General features: G+C 39.4%; 1 protein-coding gene across 1 annotated transcript in view; it reads left to right on the top strand.

Moving 5' to 3' along the window:
* fasn (fatty acid synthase) overlaps positions 1-24,474 on the top strand; it is a 61,204-nt gene that overhangs the window by 3,800 nt on the left and 32,930 nt on the right. Inside the window, exons 2-17 of the mRNA XM_069517022.1 lie at positions 5,331-5,466; positions 7,963-8,115; positions 8,319-8,492; positions 9,341-9,541; positions 9,690-9,812; positions 10,749-10,864; positions 11,064-11,198; positions 14,252-14,714; positions 15,902-16,089; positions 18,036-18,225; positions 20,707-20,801; positions 20,930-21,064; positions 21,424-21,627; positions 23,596-23,711; positions 23,877-24,052; positions 24,180-24,371. Coding sequence (XP_069373123.1) covers positions 5,340-5,466; positions 7,963-8,115; positions 8,319-8,492; positions 9,341-9,541; positions 9,690-9,812; positions 10,749-10,864; positions 11,064-11,198; positions 14,252-14,714; positions 15,902-16,089; positions 18,036-18,225; positions 20,707-20,801; positions 20,930-21,064; positions 21,424-21,627; positions 23,596-23,711; positions 23,877-24,052; positions 24,180-24,371 — 2,788 coding nt within the window. The 5' untranslated portion in view covers positions 5,331-5,339. The remainder of the gene's footprint in view (positions 1-5,330; positions 5,467-7,962; positions 8,116-8,318; positions 8,493-9,340; positions 9,542-9,689; positions 9,813-10,748; positions 10,865-11,063; positions 11,199-14,251; positions 14,715-15,901; positions 16,090-18,035; positions 18,226-20,706; positions 20,802-20,929; positions 21,065-21,423; positions 21,628-23,595; positions 23,712-23,876; positions 24,053-24,179; positions 24,372-24,474) is intronic.

The raw sequence follows: 24,474 nt of genomic DNA, 5'->3' as shown, positions 1-24,474 counted from the left end.
TTATTTTCAAGTCTAAAATGGTGAATGCCGCAAAATAATGTGATTACCCTTTAGTGTGTACAGTTGGTCAAATAGAAAGATTGTCACTGCTTCGATCAAGGGACATGATAACAAAGAAAAAATAAAACACATAGGACATTTATCAACCTGCCTTAGCTGTGTATTTTTTAACCCACAACAGTATATCCACCTTGTTCATAACCAGAGAAAAACAATAAAAAGAAAAGAAGGATATTAACCGAAGGAAAATTAATTTTTTGTTGTTGAAACAGCATCCTAGAGCCTCCATCCTCAGTGCACTTAAAATATATATAATTGTTATTCTTCCCCTACAATGCTAGAGGAGGTAAGGATGGATATGTCTTTTGGAAAAAATTACATTTCAACCCCCTGTCCTCCAGAGTTTCATGGTACAGTCCTTTCGTTAGTGTCAGATAGGGAAATCACGTAAAGTATGAAAAGCTGAAAGCAGAAAGCAGAAAGCAGGGAGTTCCCCACTCTTCATAAATCTTTAATAGTCGAATCATCACATCTTGTAGTTCGGTGTCAGAAAAAAAGAAGAGTTAAAGGGGTAAAACTAAATTCACAGAGGATCATAGTAGTAAAGCCTACCTCCATTTTAAGAATGGTGTAGTCTCAAAGCATCACTCATTGTTGCAGGAAGTAAAGACAGCAAGGTTTTTAAAGTATGAAGTGCAAAAGATTCAGTTTCTTTCGGCACATCAAAGAAAACAATGCTGTTTAGATTAAGAATTGAAGCTGATTAGGGTACGCAAACCTTCAGAATATACTCATCTCCAAAAGTATTTTGATCACCCCATCAAACTACTTTCATTTACGGCAAGACTCTGCAAACAGATCTCGGTGAAATTAAGCAGTACGAATGGTGAGTTTAGTAGAACCCTTTAAGATAAGTGTGTTCTTTGTAGACTGTAGTGTCAATTATTTTATCTTTGAACTGTAAGAAGCAGATCATTACTGGTTTTGGCAACTTTCCAGGCTCTGGATGTGGTTGTAGGGAGCAATGCACTCGCTCCAGCTTGAGTGGTTGATCCAGCCAGCCAGACAGTTTCTGTTGAATTTACTAAAATTGCATATGGCTGCCTTCCGCCTGCCTTTTATGGGAGAGCCAGTTCCACCAAGTTTTTCCTTCTCCCTCTGTTTTTCTGATCATTGTTCTTAGCTTCCAGAGTTTTTTTTAATCAGACCTGATTAATGGTAGAGGGGGAAATATCTAAAATTAGGTTCTGTTTTTAGCTTTAGACTTTTTCCTTTACTCTTTGCTTTAAACATTTACTGGAACTGTGATACGTTGAGAGGGGAAAAACATTATTTGATGATAATTGTGTTGCATTTTAAAAGCTTGTGACATCCATTTTTGTGAAATCTTAATTTTAAAAGTAACTAGCAAGTTAATTTATAAACGGAGTGGAGTTGAAAGTACAATATTTCCTCTGCAGTGTAGTTGAGTGTTCGTAAAAGTAGTAAATAGTGAGGTAAAGTACCTCAAATGAGTAATTCATGCACAAAGCAGTATTCATGACCACTTCTCTCACATGATACTGCTGTCTGCTTAAACTAATCATGAAAAAGCAAGGGCTGTAACTAATTACAAAACGGAAAAGATAAAAAAAAGTTTTTAAGTAGTGCTCACTAGGGTTTTGTAGGGTACAGTAGGGTTGACTAAGATGTCGATCAAAAGAAGCCACTGTCTTTCTCTCTCTGACACTTTTTTCAACATTTTAAATGTTGATTTGTTTGAAATGACGCCACAATATCAACACTGATCATCTCATAAGAGTTAAACCTTTCTTCAGAGTAGAGTGGGCATTCATCAGCTGTCCCACTCTCTCTCTCTGTCTCTCTCTCTCTCTTTCTCTCTCAGAAAACAACATTTGTAAACCTAGACATGTATGGAGAGATGGAGGAGATGGTGGGTCACTAGGTTTGGCTTGATGTGTGCGCAGTGCGAATGATAGAGTATCAGAGAGGAGCAGTAAGCTCCACATCCCCAGGGAGCGCCTCTCCCTGGGGATGTGGAGCTGTCCGTGGTCTCTGTGTCCGTAGCCAGGTCCGTAGAGTTTTTTCAACAAAACCATGTTGTTGGAATGGAAAAAATGTTTTTTTTCCAGTGTCTGCATAAACCCTTTACTATATGTGGTCAATGTTAGCAGTGAAACCAAAGCAGACATTGTTTAACACCATATACTTAAGAATTTGTTCATTTAGCGCAAGTCATATCATCATTGGACATTCAACAAGGTTATAGCGTATCACATTTTTTCCTAATATTGTGCTGCCCTATCAGCTGATGTTAATTATATTATTTTTCAGTTAAGGTAACTCCAGTGTGCTGGGTTGGCAAGTCTGATTAAGAGCAGGAGGTGATGTGCTGCAGCACCAGTGTGATCATGCAAGAAACCCAGAAAGTAAGGCCTGTAATAGGTAGTATTATAGGTAATATGTAGTTGTTCTGTTGTGGGTTTTAGACTTAATATTATTAGAATAGTATTGATAAAACAAAAGTAAAGTTTATAATTTATATTTCTTTTCTTCTCTTTTTGGATGCATGGATTTGCCTATACTGCCTATGCCACAGGTTTGAGACTCCTTGGTAGTTCAAAGGGAAGGCTATACAAACTGTAACAATTAGGGTAAAACTGAATAAATGTAGGTGAAGGCAAGATGGGGGGGTTGTCACTTGTTAATTACTTTTTGTAATATCCTGCTAACTAACAAATAAACAATCAAACACAGACAAACACATAACATCCTTGGCGGAAGTAATAAGCCAATTACAACTTGTAGATGTTCTTCTGATGTCAGGTGTGCACAAAAGAAAAACTGATCTTGTAATTTAAACAGTTTTCAACACTGCCATTTTTTGTTCATCAATTAGTGGATGAGAATGATATGGTTGTATGCAAAATAACAATGGAATTGAACATTTATCATAACTGGAGCCATATGTGTCTCTCAGAGAGAAAGAAAAGTGGGGTCAGAATTTTTTTTTTCTCATCATCTTCTCGGAACTGCCACTCACTTTTAGTAACAGTGGAATTTCATCTCCATATCTCAAATTAATCTCAGGATTGCGTTCACATTACACTAGTTTATTTCTTTTATTATCATAATGTTTGTTGGATTTTCATTTCTACAAACAACAGTAAGTGAGAGGAAGTCAGCAACATGGGCTAAACATCTAATGACTGTACACTATGTTTTGAGGGAAGTATTTTAACATAGATAGATATATAGATAGATAGATAGATAGATAGATAGATAGATAGATAAACAGTTATTGCAGCAGTAATCAGAAGTTCTGGTGTGGATAGAACCTATATAGGTTAGAATTGTACAGTCTTATTGTTGTGGGCAGTAAGACTTCCTGTATCTGTCCTTGCGGCCATGCTTTGATTTAGGGTAACACTGTCCTTAGCTACGAGGTCATTGGATGATGCATAATACAAAAAAAGGCCTGACCTAGTAAGAAGCAACAAACACACACACACACACACACACACACACACACACACACACACACACTGTTCAAAATGGATATGCTCAAGTACCAAGAACAGATGACATTGTCTACTATAAGTGCTCTTTCATGCATTTTCAAAGGGACTCCTTTCCAAACCTGCCATTCGGTGTCAACACTTATAACACAATACAGTTACAAATCTTGTGTTGTGTCATTTTTGAGAATTCATATTTTGCTGTGAAGAATCATTTCAGGAACTATGAATGACATTTTTACACTACAGAGTGTTGTGCTGTTGATATGTGATTAGTAATTAAGAATGCCCATACTTAACCAGCTGTCATCCCACTGTGGGGCTTACAAACACAAGTCACACATACATTCAGAAATATTTTTTTAATTATAAACCTTTGCTATTATTTTAAAAACAAAAATTATTAGTTTTTTTATTTTCAAAAGTTAAACTACACACTTAACAAGTTTTCAGCAAAACTAGTAATTTAGTGGGATGTATCATCAGTAGTGCATTTGAAAAGATGATGTCAGACATGATTAGGATAAAGTTACATAGACACTGTGTAGAATGTTGAGGAGACATTATTCTTGATGTTAGTGTTAAACTCATTATTATTCGTTACACACTAACGTCCAATGTCATCATCAGTTTACGAGTTTCATCAGTGGGTCACAAATAAAAAATGTAATTGCATATTTAAAATTGAATGATGCCGATATTTGATTAGGCATAACATATATGTTCATATATATCTGAGTATTTTACCACAAAAATATATATCCAATATAACAAGTCTCTGAAGAATATAATAGTAGTTCTCCTTGGTGACGGTGTGAGTTTGGTGATACACTGCTTTATTAGTCCTTCTCCTGTTGTTCTCCTTACATACATGCACATATTGTTAACGCCACAAATCTCTTAGCCCATCTCAAGCATTTGGCATTGTTTTCCAAGGCATATGTTATGTAGATAGGTGGGAGGGAGAGAGAGGGGAGAGAGAGAGGAGAGAGAGACTAGGAACAGCATCATGTTTCAGCTCAGTGAAAAAGAGTGATAATTATGGATTTAAAGATGTTATTAATAATAGCAGCAATGATTACTATAATAGTAATACTAATAATTGTCTGAATCCTGCAGCTCTGGAGTCAGAGATACCCATAAAGAGAGAGAGACTATGGGAGGGAAAAAACACAGTTAGTGACATGTAATAAAATAAATAAACAAATGGGGGGGCAGAGAGAAGGGGAGAAGTGCTCAATTCAATTCAATTAAATTGTATGTGTTTAGCGTCAAATCCTAATATACATAATAATGCTTGGTGCATGATGGGAGTTCCCCCAGTAGTCTAGACCTATAGCAGCATAAGGAAGGGATGGTTCAGGACTCACCTGATCCAGCTGTAACAATAGACTTTATAATAAAGAAACGTTATGAGTTTAAACTTGAATGTAGAGATGGTGTCTGCCTCCCAGAACCAAGAGTGGGACCTGGTTCCACAGGAGAGGAGTCTGGTAGCTGAATGCTCTACCTCCTGTTCTATTCTTACTGACTCTTGGAACCACAAGAGAGCCTGTGTTTTAGGAATTAAGTGATCTATTGGGACAATACGGTGTTATGAGCTCTTTGACATGTGAAGGGGCTTGGTTGTTAATGGCTTTATATGTGAGGATCTTGAATACATGGACTAGTTTCTCAGAATCCTTCTGAGACAGGATATTCGTAATTAATGTTGTTGCTTGCCGGTCTGGTATCAATCACATTCAGCACAGTGCATATAAAATGTGCCCCCCCTCATGTTATTGGCATATCTCTCTTACACTCTGTTCACAGTAACTCAGCATGGATGAGATAGTCATAGCAGGCATATCGGGACGTTTGCCTGAGTCCAACAATCTGGAGGAATTCTGGGAAAACCTTATCAATGGTGTGGACATGGTGACAGAGGACAACCGGCGATGGACACCAGGTGAGACTCCACGTACAGCAAGATTTGGTTGATTGTCCTTCAGTGGAAGTTCAGTTCCACTCTCCCTCTCAATCAAACTTTTTTGGAGTCACAATCAGATAGAACTCTGCAAAAAGTGATAGAGATGGGTACAATTTATAGCTATGAAAATATTACATTTGTGGGTCTCTCTCCCAGCTTGCTGGTGATTTGCAATACATTCTGGGTAGGGGGCATCACTTCAATTTAAAACCACATATTCATCTTTTTGCATTCAGGTTTCAGTTAGACACATTAAATCAAATTGATGGTCAGCTATCAGATCATTGATAAGTAGAGATTTGGAATTGAAGGACCTGATATTTAATAAACCACATTTTATCCTTTTATCTTTTGGTTCTGATATGAAGCTTAGCACAGAGAAGCATGTAAGACTGCAACTCTGCCTCCTTGTCTCAACTCTGGGCTGTCATGGTGTTGACTGGCTGATTAACTTTGTCATATTTCTAGAAATGAGAGGGGCCCCATCCAGAGTGGAATGAATACCATCTCTCCTAATCACACCAGGTTTCCCCCCAAACTTTGCCAATTTTCTATGAGGCCCAAATTGTATTGTGGACACCACCTCAACAGTGAGCGGTGAAAGGATGACATGGGGCTGTACATGTCATCACTGGTAACGTTAGGCAGGTGTCCAGAGAAAACATTGTCTTTGCATAGGTACACACTAAATCAATATTAATCTTCGTGACCTCTTACTGACGTGGTCAGATGTCATTACACCCAACAATCTTACTGTAGCTACATTTAACCTAAGCCAGCAGTTTTAAATATGACTCTATGGTGCCAACTCTGGCTCCAGGAATACATTTGAGTGTAATCGCCACTGCTGCAACTTATTGTTGCTCAGAATAGAGTTGCTAATAACCTGAGTTGGTTCCCTTAGCAGGTGTGTCGCTGAAATAAATGGGTAGACTGACACTGCACTGGTTGGCAGAGGCATATAGCAGTATTTCTAGTTTATTTCAGTACTTCAGGTAAAATCTATCTTTGATTTAATCTGGATTATGCTTTTACCGACATAAACAAAAATTATTTTCTCTAATTAACAAGGTTTACAGAGGAACACACACTAAAATACCCCCACAATGTTCATGGGTGAGTGTTTTTTTTAATAGAGCAGTGATACAAAAATTACTTGTGATCCAAAAAACATTTCCAAAATGATTTAGAAACATTTTGTAGTGACTACAACACTGAAACACATACCTCATGTTCAAAAAATAAGACTCTTACAGATGAAATGCTGTAATATCACTAATTCTACTTCTATTTGCAGAGATTAAGGGCGGTGCATGAACTGGGTCTCTTTCCCATCCTCCATCTAATGAATAAAAGACCCATCCCTCAGTTTTTGGCAACCATCTTGAGCTTGCATTCATGGGCTGAAAGGGTTGGACTGGGTTAGCTAACACTTGTGAGACCACACACCAGGCATAGGCAAGGGAGAGCACGGTGAATAGAAGGGGAAACAGAAGCAGCCAGAGGATCTAGGGACACAACAAAAAAGAGAAAAAAAAAAGATGTATTTTTTACTCAGGAACCTAGATGTTTTTTATTTGCACACAAACAGGAATATTGAAATTGGTCTTAGGATGGCGTAATGGTAAATGGTTTGTATTTATATGAGCATTTCTAGTCTTGATGACCACTTAAAGCACTTTACACTACAGTTTGCCATTCAACCATTCACACAAACATTCATACAGTGCATCTATTAGCAGCACTGTTTTTTCTATAAGGGGCAATTCGGGGTTCAGCATCTTGCCCAAGGACACTTCGGCATGCAGATGGGGAATACTGAGAATTAACTGCTGACCTTCTGGTTGGAGGATGACCGCTCTACCCTTCAGCCAAAGCTGTCCCTGTGCTGCTACTGTTTTTGTTGAACAAGTGCAGTGAGTGTGAGCAGCTTCCTTTAGAGTTGCTATTCATCATGTCTGACAAACCACACTATAGCTAGAGGTCTGTCTGAACTAGAGCCATTATAATTTTTGGTAATATACAGTAAAAGGAACAGCACTCCCTGGTGACCTCTTTGGTAGCTATATTACTGGAAAAGCCCAAGATTAAGATGGTAGTCTCACAGAATATGTTGGTCAGTAATTGTTCCAAGTGGAAGATGCAGTAAGCATAATATTCATTTAAAATGTATCAGTATGTAACCACTACAGCCCCTGGATGCTGCTTTTTTAAATATCTTTTTTATATTTTTCCCTGCAATATTATTCTTTGCAATACTAACTGTTAATTAATAGTGTCAGCTTCACATAACAATCGTTATCATCTGTACATTCCATTTCCTTATTTTCTCTCTAAATCTTAGGAACTTATGCGTGATGATGGTATGTTTAGTCATATATGATACAAAGTCTGTACTGACATTGTGCTAAGAATACATTTCTTTGTGAGGAATTCTTTTGACAGTTATCATTCACCAATGTTGGTCTTTTCTAGGTCTGTATGGTCTTCCAAAGAGAAATGGTAAACTGAAAGACATTAGCCACTTTGATGCAGCTTTCTTTGGAGTGCACCCCAAACAGGCCAACACCATGGACCCCCAGCTCCGTCTCATGCTGGAGATTGCCTATGAAGCTATTTTAGATGGAGGTGAGGAAACTGGGTAATGATTAAAGTAATGCAAGTGAAAGTGGATATAAAAAGTGGAAAAGGAAACAAAGTAAATTAATTCTGGAAAGTGAATGAATTGCACCGTTTTTAAAACTGTGTACTTTAAAGACAACTGCATTATCTGAGTGAGGCTACCTGATGCTAAGAGAATGTTTTAAAAACAATATAATCTTGTGATGCAGGACTGAACCCGACCACACTACGTGGCAGTAAAACCGGTGTTTACATTGGGGTGAGTGGCTCGGAAGCTGGCGAGGCATTCAGCAAAGATCCAGAGGAGCTACTGGGCTACAGCATGACTGGCTGTCAGCGTGCCATGTTGGCCAACAGATTATCCTACTTTTTTGACTTCAGTGGTATGCACACACATCTAGGTCCAACATAAGCTTTCATTCTTTGCCTTTTAGTTTAATGCTGATCTGATAACATTATAGATTCATGAAAATACTAATTCTATTGTCAGTTAATACTCAATTAGTATTACTATTTCTACTCATTACATCTGGAACAATATTCTCTACTAAATTGTAATATATCTGGTATATTCTCAGTGTGAGAAACTGGCAATAATTATAACAAGAACCATTACAAGGATTTGTCTGTATTAGTATACTGGATGTAGACTGAGTATAACCTTCCATTTTAGTATTCATTTCAGACTGCATTTTCCTCTTTGCTATATCAAACATTGAGAGAAACCTCCTGGCTGCTAATACTGAAAATTACATTAACTACTGTGCTGAATTGTTGTTCGGCTGTCAACACTTATTTTGTAATTGCTCTGTGACATTCAAAATCCCTGTTCTGACTGCTTCAGAGTAAAGCAGTGTTTGCTCCTAACTACTTTGGAACATTGCTGTGTAGTCACGTTTCTCACATCTCTTTTTTGTCAATAACTGTAGCGTCCTTGTTAGTGTCAGAGAGACAGGACAAGCTGAATAAACAGAAATGTATGAATGAAGGAGCACAGAGCTTATCAAATCTACCAAAATTGCACTGGATCTGATATCAGCAGGATTGTCTGCATATTTTCAGGTAGACCTAGATAAAGTTGTTGGTTAAACATTTTCAAGCATTGTAGATTATTGAAATTACTTGTCATTTAGATGATTGTTTAGCCTTAACAGAGGCCTGATTATCCCAGGCTTATTCTTTTTTGCAGATATGATTTCTAGATTTAATCCACTGTTTTCTCCTACCCTAGGCCCCAGCACTGCCATCGATACAGCCTGCTCCTCTAGCTTGCTGGCTTTAGATAATGCATTCCATGCTATCCACCAGGGCCAGTGTGATGCCGCTCTTGTGGGTGGAGTCAACTTGCTACTCAAGCCAAACACCTCAGTGCAGTTCATGAAACTGGGCATGCTCAGTCCTGAGGGGACCTGCAAATCTTTTGACTCGTCAGGTATAAATTTCAGGGTTTTTCTCTCTTTCTCTGGTCACACACTTATTTTTATGCCAGGTGTGCATGGGTGAGTCAAGTGTATTTAACTGTATATTATTTACACTAGATGCACTCTGGTATAAGGTTAATCTTTATATCATTCTGTCAGGTAATGGATACTGCCGTTCTGAGGCGGCAGTGGTGGTGCTACTGACCAAGCGATCAATGGCTAAAAGGGTCTATGCCACAGTGGTCAACACTGGCAACAACACAGATGGATATAAAGAACAAGGTGAAGAGTAACTGCCTGTAATCTCTATACTCTCATGCATGAACGCATGGGCACTACATCGAATATCAAAATTTCTCTGAAACAATAGTCGTAGAATACATCTACGACTAGTAGATGACTAGTGAATTCTCCCATTCACACATGCATTCATACAGTGCATCTATGTGCAGCACTTTCTCTGTCATACATCACTCATACTGAGACAGCCGTCGGGCAATTTGCGGTACGGTATTTTGCCCAAGAACAGTTCATCACACACACACACACACACACACACACACACACACACACACACACACAGTCTCATTGCCCTGCCCTGCCTGATCTCAGCCTACTATCTACTGTCAATCAAACACTGATGTCTGTGTTTTATTAATAAAAGCTGAACAGAATAGATGAATAGATAAACTAAATTGTTCTTTCTGACATCAACAATGGAATGTGGGGATGTATCAAAGTACAATGACTGTAGTCAATGTGCAGTTTTGAACTAATTAGATCAGTAGTAATAACACTTATTTTGCTTAACCATTGAGATCTGAGCATACATTGACATCACTGAAAAATATACATGGTACTCTCACTTTCAGTTTGTCCTAAAAAGTGAATCAAACAATCTTGATCATTTGTTCACAACCTATATCATCACCTGACTAGTTGTGTTTGTTGCTCTATTTTGTGTGATCTCATCACAATTAAATTGGCCATAGATACTACACAGAGAAACTGAAAGAAATTCAAAAACATCTTGATGCTACGAGATTATTTTAACATTGCTGCAACGTTGTTTGGATACAGCTAAGAGATGACAATTTAATTTTTTTTTACTTAAATATCTTGTGATGGTCTATGATATGAATTTGTGAGTAGAGTTACAGTTACCTAACAATTATGGTATGTGTTTTGTGTCCTTATGCACTCCTCTTGGTCCTTCAGGTGTCACATTTCCTTCAGGTGAAATGCAGAAGAGACTGGTTCATTCTCTCTACCAGGAGGCAAATATAACTCCTGAGCAGGTGGAGTATGTGGAGGCCCACGGCACAGGAACAAAGGTCAGTGCATTCATAAAGTTTCAGAAATAGACTTACAGCCTGTTGTCAGTGCAGGTCTTTGTTCCATAAGACAAATACATTAAACAGTTGTTCATGAGCATCATACTGAAATTTATAGTCATCTTCACTCAAACTGTACTTCAAAGTTCACTCTCCACAAGTGTCTTACCTCTATGGCATCTATGCTCTCTATATGAAGGTTGGGGACCCACAGGAAGTGAATGGCATTGCTGGTGTATTTTGCCAATCAAAACGAGGCCCTCTGCTTATTGGCTCCACCAAATCCAACATGGGTCATCCAGAACCGGCGTCTGGTCTGGCTGCCCTTGCAAAGGTGGGGTTTCTTTTTGTAGTTACATTTTTGCTGATATTTTCAGACTGCTTCTGTGTGTTTCACACTGTTTGAATGTCTAAACTGGAACAAGGGACAAGAAATCTGCCATTGTGGCCCCTTTCTTGTTGCACCCACAGTGTTCCACATTTCTGCAAAACTGGAAATGTCTTTTTGTGTCTTTGTAGTGAACTGAATCACCAGCAAAAGCAAAATATAATCAGGAAAGAAGCAACATTTAATTGATTAGTCAATTAGTAACAACCAATAAATAATCAAGAAATTAGAAATCAGCAGCGCTTTCTTTATTGTTCATCACACACACACTGCAGGAACAGTTACCAGGGGAAATTTGGTGTTCAGCATCAAGCCCAAGGACACTTGTCATGTGGAATTGAGACTGATATCAAACTGCCGACCCTCTGGTTTGTGGACATTGCAGTAACCTCGCTGTTATTTTGGTGGTTTGGTCATTTTAAGATTCAGTTCGAAAAGATTACAGCTTGCCTGCCTTTTGGTCCCTCTTTTTTTACGATCTAAGCTTATGAGACAAAGCACATTGTGCAAGTGCATTTATGACATGTCCGAATCCACGTTTGTTAACAGCCACTGATTTGCAGTTCTGCTTTGTGCCGTTTGCGCCAAGTCTAATATAGTGCCCTGAACATCGTAGCCCTTACGAACCCTTGCCCAGGAACAACCATAATTACATCAAAAGCCCTTAGTTTTGCACAACCTATATGTCTTGTCTGCACATTGACATCTTCATCTGCACAGGAACTCTCATCATATTAGGGTGTACAAAGTTCATGGGAAATCATAGAGTCTGTGCTCCACTGCAGCCTGAGACTCTTTCTCATTGCTGCCAATGGCTAGTCTGACTCAAATTTAAAATTCAATCAAATTTATTTATATAGCACAGTATCACAACAAACAGTTGTCTCAGGCTGCTGCACAAATGTCCAAGATTTTAAGAAACACAAAATCCAACTTGTTCCACACCGAGCAAGCATGAGCAACAGCGGGGAGGAAAAACTCCCAGGTGGAAGAAACCTCCGGCAGAACCGGGCTCGGTGTGGACGGCCTCTGCCAGGACCGGTTGGGGTCGATGGAGAAAGAACGAATAATATAGGGTAACAAAAGCAAATAAAGGGGGGATTGAGTCACAGTGTCAGGTCAAGGGCTTGAATCCAGCCCGGGAATCTCCACATGGACTTTTGCATGGTCTTCCAAGGGTGCGGTGGTCCCCCCGGGGACTCCTGCCTCCCTCATGGTCAAACATGCGCAGTAGTAGGACCCATGGCTCCAAAGGTGAGAAGTCCTCAGGTGAGACTGCTGGTGGTTGCGTGATCCTCCATGTCAGCCCAGCGACCTCACTAGGTCCATACCTCATCAGGACCCGAGCCAGGACGGGCCACACAGTATGGACCAAGGAGGGGAGGAGAAGACCCAAGGAGTTAGAGATATGTAATAAGATATAACAAAATAAACCAGGCAGAGAGTGAAGAAGAGAGCAGGAGCTGGTTTGTGGTGCTTGATGGGTGATCCCCCAGCAGTGTAGGCCTATAGCAGCATAGCTATGGATGACTATGGTTCAGTGTTGAGCTAAAAGCCTTATCAAAAAGGAAGGTTTTAAGTCTAGCCTTAAATGTAGAGACCGTGTCTGCCTCCCTCACTGAGAGTGGGAGCTGGTTCCACAGGAGAGGAGCTTGGTGACTAAAAGGTCTACCACCCATTTTACTCTTAGTAACTCTAGGCACTACAAGGAGTCCAGAGTTTAGGGAGCGAAGTGGTCTGTGGGGGCAGTAAGGGGTTAAGAGCTCTTTAATATATGATGGGGCCTGATTGTTGAGGCCCTTATAAGTCAGTAGGAGGATTTTGAAATCTATACTCTGTCGAACAGGGAGCCAGTGAAGTGAAACTAAGACAGGAGTAAGGTGATCCCGTCTTCTGGTTCCTGTCAGTACTCGTGCAGCTGAGAGGTTCTTAAGGACCTGCGTGGACATCCTGATAATAGGGAGTTGCAGTAGTCTAGCCTAGACGTAATAAAGGCATGAATCAGTTTTTCAGAATCCTGTTTTGGCAGGATGTGTCTGATTCTCTTTATATTGTGCAGATGAAAGAAAGCTATTCTGGAGGTTTGACTTATTTGTTGGGTTAATGACAGATCTTCATCAATGATAACTCCTGTTAGTGGAGTTCGGAATCAGGCGGTATCATCTAGGTTAACCGCCTGGTTAGACAGAGTTTCTCTGAGATGCCTAGGACCCAGGATCATGACCTCAGTTTTGTTTGTGTTTAACAATAAGAAATTCTGGGTCATCCAGGCCATGATGTCTTTAAGACAGTTTTGAAATCGAATTAAATGGTTCATTTCGTCTGGCTTCATAGATAAATATAACTGGGTGTCAACTGCATAGCAGTGAAAAAGAGTATTGGACCAAGAACCAGCCTTGTGGGACTCCATTATTAACTTTAGTGTATGATGGGTATTCATCAATAACACTAACAAAAATCGATAAATAAGAACTAAACCAGCTTAAATGGTTGTATTTATATAGCGCTTTTCTAGTCTTGAATACCACTCAAAGCGCTTTACACTACAGTTTGCCATTCACCCATTCACACACACAGTGCATCTAGAGTAGCACTTTTATTGTTGTTCTATGAGGGGCAATTCGGGTTCAGCATCTTGCCCAAGGACACTTTGGCATGCAGATGGGAAGACTGGGAATTGAACTTCTGACGTTCTGGTCCCTCCAATCCCAACCTCTTGCTCTAATCTTTGAAGGAGAATGTTATGGTCAATGGTGTCAAATGCAGCACTGAGATCTAACAAGACCCGCATGGAGACAAGACCCTATTCAGAGGCCAGGAGAATATCATTTGAAACTGTGACTGACTAGTCAATATATTTGTGTGTGAGAGAGAAAGATGAGCGTGATGAGGGTAAAGAGTACAGCACAGAGCTTCACAATGAAACAATAAAGCAGATCTTTTTTATTGTGTAAAAAAAGCTTTTCATTTAATTTGTTGTTTTACATCCCCCAAAACAGGTGTTGCTTTCTTTGGAACGAGGAGTCTGGGCTCCCAACCTGCATTTCAACAGTCCCAACCCTGACATTCCGGCCCTCATCGATGGTCAGATTAAAGTTGTTGACCAGCCCATACCTGTCCGAGGAGGCATAATAGGCATTAACTCATTTGGATTTGGTGGTTCAAATGTTCATGTAATTCTTCGTCCAAATGAGAAACATGCTGATGCAACTGTACCACCAAGGATTGTTCCCAGGGTGCTTAATGCCTGTGGCCGTACAGAGGCTGCAGTGAATACCATTCTCCAGAAGGGGAAGGAACACGCTGCAGATGACAGCTTCCTGTCTTTGCTGAATGAGGTCTCAGGAGGTCCCTCTACTAGCATGCCATTCAGAGGATACACTGTAATTGGCTCTCAGAGTGATGTAATGGAAGTGCAGCAGGTGCAAGCCTCAGCCAGGCCTCTCTGGTATATCTGTGCAGGTGAGTCATCAATCAATTTAGAGGTAGAATTTTTTCTCCTTATTCTTGCATCAAATAAAATAAAATGTATAATGATACAATTTTTTATAATTTCAGATATCAGTTTGATATATGGTTTGCTGGCAATTCCCAATCAATACCAGCTTACAATTCAGTCTTTTGATTGTCTGCAGTAGTGGTTGGACTGTTTTTTTTTTAAAGTATATTTTTGGGGCCTTTTATGCCAGGACAGTTGAAGAGAGACAGGAAGCAGGGGGCAGAGAGAGGGGGAATGACATGCAGTAAAGGGCTGTCTGATGCAGGATTTGAATTGGGGCCCACTGCAATGAGAACTGTAGCCTCTATACATGGAGGCGCTGGCACAACCCACTATGCTACCACCCACCCCAAGTAGAGCAGGGCGGCTAAAAATAATTGTTTCTTCTTATTCTTGCATCAAATAAAATAAAATGTATAATGATACAATTTTTTATATTTCTTAACTTAAAATGTATTAAAGTCTTGTATTATTCACTTGAATAACTTGAAAAATATTTGAAAATTAAAAAATATTTGTCTCCAAGTTCTAAAAACTAAAAGGTCTAAAGCTGAAAAATGTATTTTTTTAACACTTGACTCTGTCTCTGTTTGCTTATGTAGATTTACACTATACTTATGTTTAATTAGATTGAAGTCTGCAGGCTTTTGTTGATAAGCTTCGTGAGTGCATTGTTGGCTGATTAAACAATATTTATCAGTAATCTGGTGTCTAGAAAGAGATTTTGCTTTTGGTAAGGATAATTTTTCTATATATTTCAGTATTGTATTGTGTGAAGAAAATTTTCAGTAACAGACATTTCAAAACCTGGGCATATAAAACCAAAATTATGTGCATGGAAAGAAACTGTAAATTAAATGAATCGACCTATTTAAACATTTTTGGACAATAGAATTGGACAATCATGGTACACAGCTTTTTTTGCATGTTCACTCCTAATGGTATAACAATTATACAAACTATTTGTCATTGGTGGCATTCAAATACAAGAATACATATCCACAATTGTTGAATATCATGACAGATATTGCTCAAACATTTTCTATTGAGCATTGCAACGGAAGTGTTATTTCAGATGTCCTTAAAAAGATAACGACTCCAGTAACTGTAATGCTGGATTAAGTTCTGTGACTGTTTATTGTATCAACAGGTATGGGAACACAGTGGGCAGGTATGGGCCGCAGTCTCATGCAGCTGCAAGACTTTAGAGAGTCCATTCTGCGGTCAGACGCAGCCCTGAAAGACACAGGCCTGGTCGTGTCTCGTTTGCTCATGGAGGCTGACGATACCACTTTTGAAGACACTATTAATGCCTTTGTTGGCCTCACTTCTATACAGGTAGAGTAAAAATATGGTCTTGGCTGTAGGAACCTTGATATGGCTAATCAATAGCAAATTTGTGTCATATTCATATGGACTATATATATATATGTGTACAAGGTGCTCCTGTATATATATTGACTTGTATGGGTTAGAAGAGCAATATATGAATAAAATGTCTGTGCCTGTGTGTAATTTGCCTAATCTTCACGGTTCTTCTGATGTTATAGAAACCCAAACAGAAAGGAGGTTATCAAAGTAACCCTAACCCTAACCTAAACAGAATACATTACATACATATATATATATGTTTTTAACTCATACAGGGTTTGGATGATATGTAGTTCCTATGTCATGTTCCTTTTTCCTGATGATCGAATTGTATTTAATGACACAAAAAGCATGTATCATCATACATGACCCCAGTAGAGTTAGTGTCTGATTTTGAACAGCCAAAACATAATTTTCGATTGCGCTATCTTGATGTCTAGAACTTTTAAATGTGCTCTGTGTAATTTTCAATTTCAATTTTATTTGTATAGTGCCAAATCATAATATACATTATCTCAAGGTACTTTACATAGAAGGTCAAGAGCTTAAATATATGATATGTATATATGATCATCACTTTGATTTTGAGACATTGTTGACCCAGTGCCAAGGTTGAGACCTGATTCAATAGATCCCAGCTCTTCTTAGTAAACAAAAAATGGCATAATCCATGAACTGTCCAAAAAACTAGAGCATGATGTTTCATCACCACATGAACTTGACAAATTATTCCTGTCTAACTGGTCACTGAACTAAACTGTTCTCCACTGCCAATCACTATTTTACTGACAAGCCCCACCCACCAATGTAAGACACATACATCAGTCACAGCAAACAGAGAATTCAAAACGTCCTCAAAAGATCCCCACTGTCACAAGACCAAGTTAACTAAATTTTAGTTTTGGTAGTTTTAACTACCAGAGTTTATTATACTGGACGCTTATTTTAAACTGAAGAATGCAGAGGACATAGTATCATTTTAGCCAGTTAAATGAACTCTGTCTTCCAATTTGTCACTTCTTCAGGGCCCCTATGCATGTGGCTATTGACATATTGACATTATCATTTATTTTAAAGTGCAGCTGTATTTTGAACAATAATTTTGAGTTTTGCGGTTACCTATCATATATCATATGTAAACTGATTCGTTCAGTTCATCGTTCACAAAAAAAACCCACTGCTCTTCTCGAGTGGCGAGATGAAAGGCACGGCGTGATTGGACCAAAGTGCAAGAGCAACAGCTTACGTATGAAGAAATCATGTTAGTGCATGCCCTGGAAGTCATAGAGATTGCATTGCAGTTCCTGCAGTTTGCAAAAACGTTTTACAATGAAAGTCTATGAGAGTGAAGTGGGGTGATTTTTTTCAGCCATATTGAAATTGCCCTGTGCTCTATTGAACAGGGCTCAATGCTGCAGCTGATTGAACATGATATTCAGCAGGCAGGACAAACTGTCTTGAGAATTTGTGTAATTTAATACATTTTAAAAATAATAATGACGATTATAATGATAATTAATTAAATGTATCACTATCATATTTTTCCCTATCGCCTCCTATTGACCAGCTGATCCTGCTCAAAGCACTTTACAGTACAGTTTTGCCATCCACCCATTCATATGGTGCTTTTATGTGCAGCACATTCTCAATGACTCATCATTCATACGCTGACACAGCCATCAGGGCTTAGTTTGCAATTTGAAATCTAGTTGCAAAAGGAAGGTTCCATGCAGTGGGAGAGGCAAGCAAAAAGTATAGTTCAGTGTTCAGTTCTTGTGAAACTTTAAAAAAAATAAGTTCTTGAGCTGAGGCAAGATCGCTTAATGCCACAAAAGTAGATCATTACTGTCATTTAAAAAACACAAGCAACTGAAACTAAACCCTTATATGTTATCTCAATCACCTTGTTACAGATCGCTCTGATTGACCTGCTCAATAAGGTGGGTCTGCAGCCCGATGGCATCGTAGGACATTCAGCAGGAGAGCTGGCCTGTGGCTATGCTGACGGTTCCCTTGGCCACAGTGAGGCAATCTTGGCTGCCTACTGGAGAGGCCGTTGTGTCAAGGAGGCCAAACTTCCTCCAGGAGGCATGGCTGCAGTTGGTAAGCAGTCATTATTTTCCAAATTTCAGGTAGATAGGCACATTTTCCAGAGGGAAGGAGTTTTATTAAAATAAAAGAAATTATATATATATATATATATATATATATATATATATAATGAGGTGGGTCTGCAGTCCGATGGCATTGTAGGACATTCAGCACAAATCCATTTTCAATCACAGACACTGACATCCAGACATTTTAATGGGACAAGGGATCTGTGATCTTGTGATAATCATGTAGATAAATATTTTACGAGCATATGAACTTGTGGCAGAGGCTTATCACCAGATGTTCCGCAAATACAGGAAAGTGGAGTCCTCTCAAGTTTGCTCCTGAGAAAGAGGTGTTATTTGACAGGTGGTAATCAGTGCTGGGTTTTAAAATATTAGATGAACTTAAAACCTTGATGCTCTGGAGGAGTTTAAAAGTTGCTTACCTAAGAGTGTTCCCACTTAGCTGAACAAACAGAAGGTTGTCAAATATTATGATGCTGTGATTCTCACAGATTAAATGGTTCTCACTCACAAGACTGTGTTTGTTGAGAGGGTTGCTGTGCATATTCAAAAGATGGTTCAATCTCTCTGGTGTGCTGTCTAAACTCAGCATTTCTAACAACATTGAAGGGAGGTCCGCTACAATGAGCCCAGTTTGTGTTTATTGTAAAAAAACGGGGACATTTTGTTGCAAATTGTCATGCTTTACAGAAGGAGAAAAAGGCAGTTAAGTCTGTCACTTTGGTTAAAACATCTAGCCCCATGTTTAAATGTTGTATCTGTACCTAGCGAGTCTGAACTACAAGTTTATGCTCCATTTTTCATACATATGTTTGTGTCCTTAACCAGGGATAGTGAGCCAGGGAAAGTTCCAGTGACTATTTTGAGGAATACAGCATTAAGTCATTCATTTTGAATAGTGTGTTGCCTTTCTCTAATAAGTCTGCTGTGGATGCTGGTGTTCTCATGTGCAGCCTTTGCAGACTTGATTATGGGTCCAGTGTTTGTGGGAATTGCCCATGTTTTCCTATTGAAGGCATTCATTTCATTTTGGGCAATGATTTGGCATGCAGCAAGGTTCTGGCCTGGCCTGAAGAGTAACTATATTGCTGGTAAGCCAAAGCAGAATGTTCCACTGGCACCTTGTACCCCATTGCAGCTGTTGGTGAGTCTTTTGAGGGAGTACTTGTGGACTGTGTCGGCCTGTTTCCATATAGTAAGACGGATGAAAAGGTTTTGTTCACCAATCGTGTGCAACCACACAATCCCCTGGAGGCATACCACTGCGTAACATAACTGCTCCTGCTGTAATAAAGGCGTTAGTTAAGTTTTTCTCTATGTTTGGGTTGCCAAAGGTTGTTCAGACAGACCAGGGGTCAAACTTCAGGGGGCGCTTGGGCGATTCCATCAGATGCTTAAATCAATGTTACATGCTTGTGAGCTGGCAAGAGAAAATCGGGTTATTTCTCAAAAGTGAATGAAAGGTCTGCAAGATAGAAGCAAACAGCAGAGTTTCATAAGTTTCATAAGGTGTTAGTCTTGTTGCCAATCCCTGGTTCCAGCCTGCAAGCTCGCTTCAGTGGTCCCTATCATTGCCACTCTCAAATCGAAATCATAAATATAGGTTGTGTCATATTAATATGATTAAACCTTACTCAAACGTAAGCCTGTGTCTACAGATGACAGTGTGACATCCAGCACGGCAAGACTCACCTTCAATTAAACAACATGCGTATAGAGTCAATCCGGATAAGCGGCTTCAATTTAAGAGAGAGGTTGAGTACATGCTCGAGCATGGGATTGCTGAGCCCAGTTCGAGCTTGTGGAGTTCTCATGGTTGATAAGCCTGATTAATGGTTTTGTACTGATTTCCGTAAGATAAACAACGTGACAAAGCCAGATTGTTATCTATTGCCTTGAATGGAGGCTGTATGGATCGGGTTGGGAGTGCCTCTTGTCTAACAAAATTTGATTTGTTAAAGGGATACTGCCGAGTTCCATTAATGATCGCACCAAGGAAATTTGCCTCTGTAACTCCAGATGATTGCCTACAATGTACGGATATGGCTTTTGTTATTCGCAATGTACCTGCTATTTACCGGCAGCCTTTTAACAGTTACAGTAAAGCTAAAATTAAAAAGCTTCAGGTGGCATTGAATGATACATTTAAAATCTTTCTAAGGTTTCCAGAGATGGGCAAGTGCAGGTCAGGTTATTGTGGCGTTTAATGTTCCTACTTTCCATGCTGTCTTGAGGAATTTCATGTATAAATGTAGGCTTTGATTAACTTATTCGAGAAATGTTATCATAATGGCCTTACCTGAGCCTCGACACAGGGACAAATGGTATTCCTCTTCTTTCTGGAAACACTAAAACAATTGCCTGTATGTGTTTTAATAATGATTTAATGATATATGGAACTTTTGTGTCTGCAATAAAGTTGAAGTGAATAGTCTTACACCTGTGCTCATTGTCCATCCTTCAGGGCTGACCTGGGAGGAATGCATGGCTAAGTGTCCTCAGGGAGTTGTCCCAGCCTGCCACAATGCTGAGAGAACCATCACCATCTCTGGTCCTCAGGTCAAACATTCAACCAAACTTTGTTGAAAATCATAGCAGTGACAACATGGAATTTGTTTTAAAGGAGCCTTTAAACTTTGTTAGGTTGTAGTATTTCATTGACAAATGTGATATGTGTGTTTCATTAGGAAGCAATCCGAAAATTTGTGTCTGAACTGAAAGACCAGGGAGTGTTTGCAAGAGAAGTGCACACTGCTGGTGTCGCTTTCCATTCCTACTTCATGGCTGCCATCGCTCCTAACCTGCTGGCTGCTCTAAAGAAGGTAAATAGCTCTGCTGTATTTGAATTGTCCACAACAGTGAAGTCATGACGTTTGCACAATCTAACAGCTGCCATACTGTCTTCGTTAATGAATGAATGAATTGATTTATAATAATTTGTAAACCTGTTTTGTATCCTGCATCATGATGACAGTTTTGGTTGCATTTATACCTGAAACTGTTATACCAGGCTAGATATGTCAAATTATTAGCATCATTGTTATAAATAATACTATGGTACGAGTAATAAAGTAAACCAAGTTGCCTCGTGCACATCTTTTCATGCTTTTTTGATTGTATTTGACTATGATCATGATTATAAAAACTACCAAATAATACAAAAGAAACATGTTGTGTATAGGTTATCACGGAGCCACTACAGCGTTCACCCCGCTGGGTAAGCACCAGTATCCCTCAGTCTGCGTGGGATTCTCCTCTGGCTCTGTACAGCTCAGCTGAGTACTATGTCAACAACCTGGTCAGCCCTGTGCTGTTTAAGGAGGGCCTGAGTCTGGTTCCCGAAAACGCTGTGGTGGTGGAGATTGCACCTAATGCTGTGCTACAGGTACACTAAGCATGATGTTAAAAGACCACAAACATTCCAAAAAGCTGCAGTTTAAGCATTTACACTCCTCACATTAACACACTGGCTACTGTTTCTACAGGCATCAAATTACATGCTAGCACGTACTTACTGTATGTATCATCAGTGAGTCAATTATCAACACTGTCTTCATTTTTCTCTTCAAAAAACTTTGTATTGCATGGAAGTATCCATAGTGAAAGGGAAATAAAATATAGTTGATTGTATTGAATTTATATATTATATATGTATGTATATATGTATATTTATATTTCATATTGTAGCAAGGGTTAGGGGTTAGGGTTAGGGATAGACTCCAGTCACATGACTTGGACTCAAGTCAGACTCGAGTCACGATTTTGATGACTTGACACAATCAAAATTAACTTCTAACTTGACTTGGACTTGAACACCTACGACTCAAGACATCAGTCAGACTTGACATCATTACCTTCAATGACTCAGGGTTTCCACTATTTTCATTTTGCAGTGGCAGCCTGTGCTGTTTTACCCTGCTGCATGTCCTCACTCCTCCTCTGAACTGTGCTCACTTTACTCTTTAACAATAAACACCAACAATCAAACTTTGTTTAATTTAACACACGTTCACCTGCCACACATAACACGACACGTAACGTGACATGCACAGCCAGGACAACAGTGACTAGAACAATCTGGATTCATGATCCAATACCATTGATTAATAACTGAATAATAACTGTCTGTATGAAGTGTCAGAGATGGGCAGACACAGACACACACATGCACACACACACACACACACACTCCTGCAGGAACGAGAGAAACAGAGTAATGTGCTCAGATGCAGTGGCGCTGACAAGACAGTGGCAGGGCCCTTACTGTGAAGGCAAAGTAATTACATTACTATTGATTTTAATATTGATTTATTATTATTAGGTTATAGGGGTGTAACGGTACATGTATTCAAACCACATATTTCTGGTACAAACCTTTCGGTTTGGTACACATGTGTACCAAATGAATGCAGCGAGTCCACGTGTGGAACTTAATTGTATGCATACGGGTCTCAAATTCTGAGGGACAACTTTAGCAAAGGACAGGATGTGCTGTAGACTTGTGGTCATAGCAACCGGTGTGTGAAGACCCTCCCTCATCATTTAAGTCTGCTTTGTGAGAACACAGTTCCCACAATGAGCAAGCACTTTGGCTAGCCATCCTTTTTTCTCCATGGTGGGCAGTTTAAAATGACAGCTCTCCTGTTTTATACATTTTGGAGTATACAATGACTGAGATTTCTGCTGTGTCTTCTTCTTTGCTATGCATTTCAATCCCCTACCATTAAATAGTGCTGTCCAATAAACAGGAAGTTTTCCAAATTCATAACACATTTTTATTGAAATATTAAGTCTCACTTCAATTATATCCTGTAAAAGCAACTCACTCAATCCTTAACTTGGGACTTACTTGGGACTTTTCTGTCTTTTTGGTACATTACTCTCGACTTTATCGATTAGACTTACATATGACATTACATGTAAGATACATTACATGATAGACAATGACTTGGTCCTACCTCTGATAGCAACTAAGGTTGTTGCGATAATCCAACATTGATGATAACAGAATAAAAAAATAAATATGTTATTAATAATATGCACATGATAATATATGACATCTCAACTATTAGGTTCATATTCCATTATGATAAGTGTTAGTTTCTAGGGTTGAATGAATAATTCTAAATCTGTGGTGAGTAAAACCTTTCTCTTTCTCTCTCTTTCTTTCTCTCTCTGCACAAAGATGCACTTTATAATACATCACACTTACACTGCTGGCAACTCCGTCAGGAGCAATGTGTTTCGGTATGTTGCTTGGGGGAGACTGGGATCGAAGAGCTGACCTTTTGGTTTGTGGATGAGCTGCTCTAGCTTCTGAGTGTCAAACCTTTTATACTTGTTTTCGGCACAGACCATCCTGAAGCGCAGCCTGAAGCCTACGTGTTCCATCTTTCCTTTGATGAGGATAGGAATCCCCAACAACCTTGAGTTCTTCCTCTCAAACCTTGGCAAAATCTACATTAATGGGTCAGTAATTGCCTCACTCTATTATTTTTAGTGACTTTTGGTGTATCAGTTTAGGTTGGAGGATATGTTGTTCTGGATGGGCTTTGCTGTTTACTCCTATTTGAGCACCCTTAGATGCAGTTTGTTATCATTAATATTAAAATTCTTTTTGATGCACCTCTGTAGCATCAATGTGGATGTTAACAAGCTCTGTCCAGCCGTGATGTACCCTGTGCCAGTTGGTACCCCTTTGATCTCTCCTTTGGTCCACTGGGACCATGCCCAGACTTGGGATGTCCCCAAGGTTGAGGATTTTTCTTCTGGCTCCGGAGGATCCAATTCTGCCACCATCTATAATATTGGTAAGGACTACACATGTGGAATAAAAATTGGCATCCAACCTCATTGTCATATAAAGGAAAAATATTAAACTGTGCTTTTTCATCATACTTGGCCACCTTGTGGGTCATTGTCCAAAACCAACAACAGATGTAAACCCGGAGTCTACAAACAATTACCTGATTGGACATTGCATTGATGGGCGTGTACTCTACCCAGCAACGGGCTACCTGGTTTTGGCCTGGCGCACTTTTGTGAGAAGTCTGGGTGCTGTCATGGAAAGCACCCCAGTAAACTTTGAGGACATCACCATCCACAGAGCTACCATCCTACCAAAGACAGGTGAGAGTAGAGCATCAGGGGTGTGAGCACAGGGGTGGGGGTGTATGGAGTTTGATGAACATTGATGAGGCGGACAAGCAGTTCATCCGCCCATCTGTTTCTG

Source organism: Paralichthys olivaceus, chromosome 21 (genome assembly GCF_024713975.1).
Source record: "Paralichthys olivaceus isolate ysfri-2021 chromosome 21, ASM2471397v2, whole genome shotgun sequence".
Lineage (NCBI taxonomy): Eukaryota > Metazoa > Chordata > Actinopteri > Pleuronectiformes > Paralichthyidae > Paralichthys > Paralichthys olivaceus.
The sequence above is the reverse complement of the archived record's forward strand: the minus strand, read 5'-3'. Positions and strand labels throughout refer to the sequence as shown.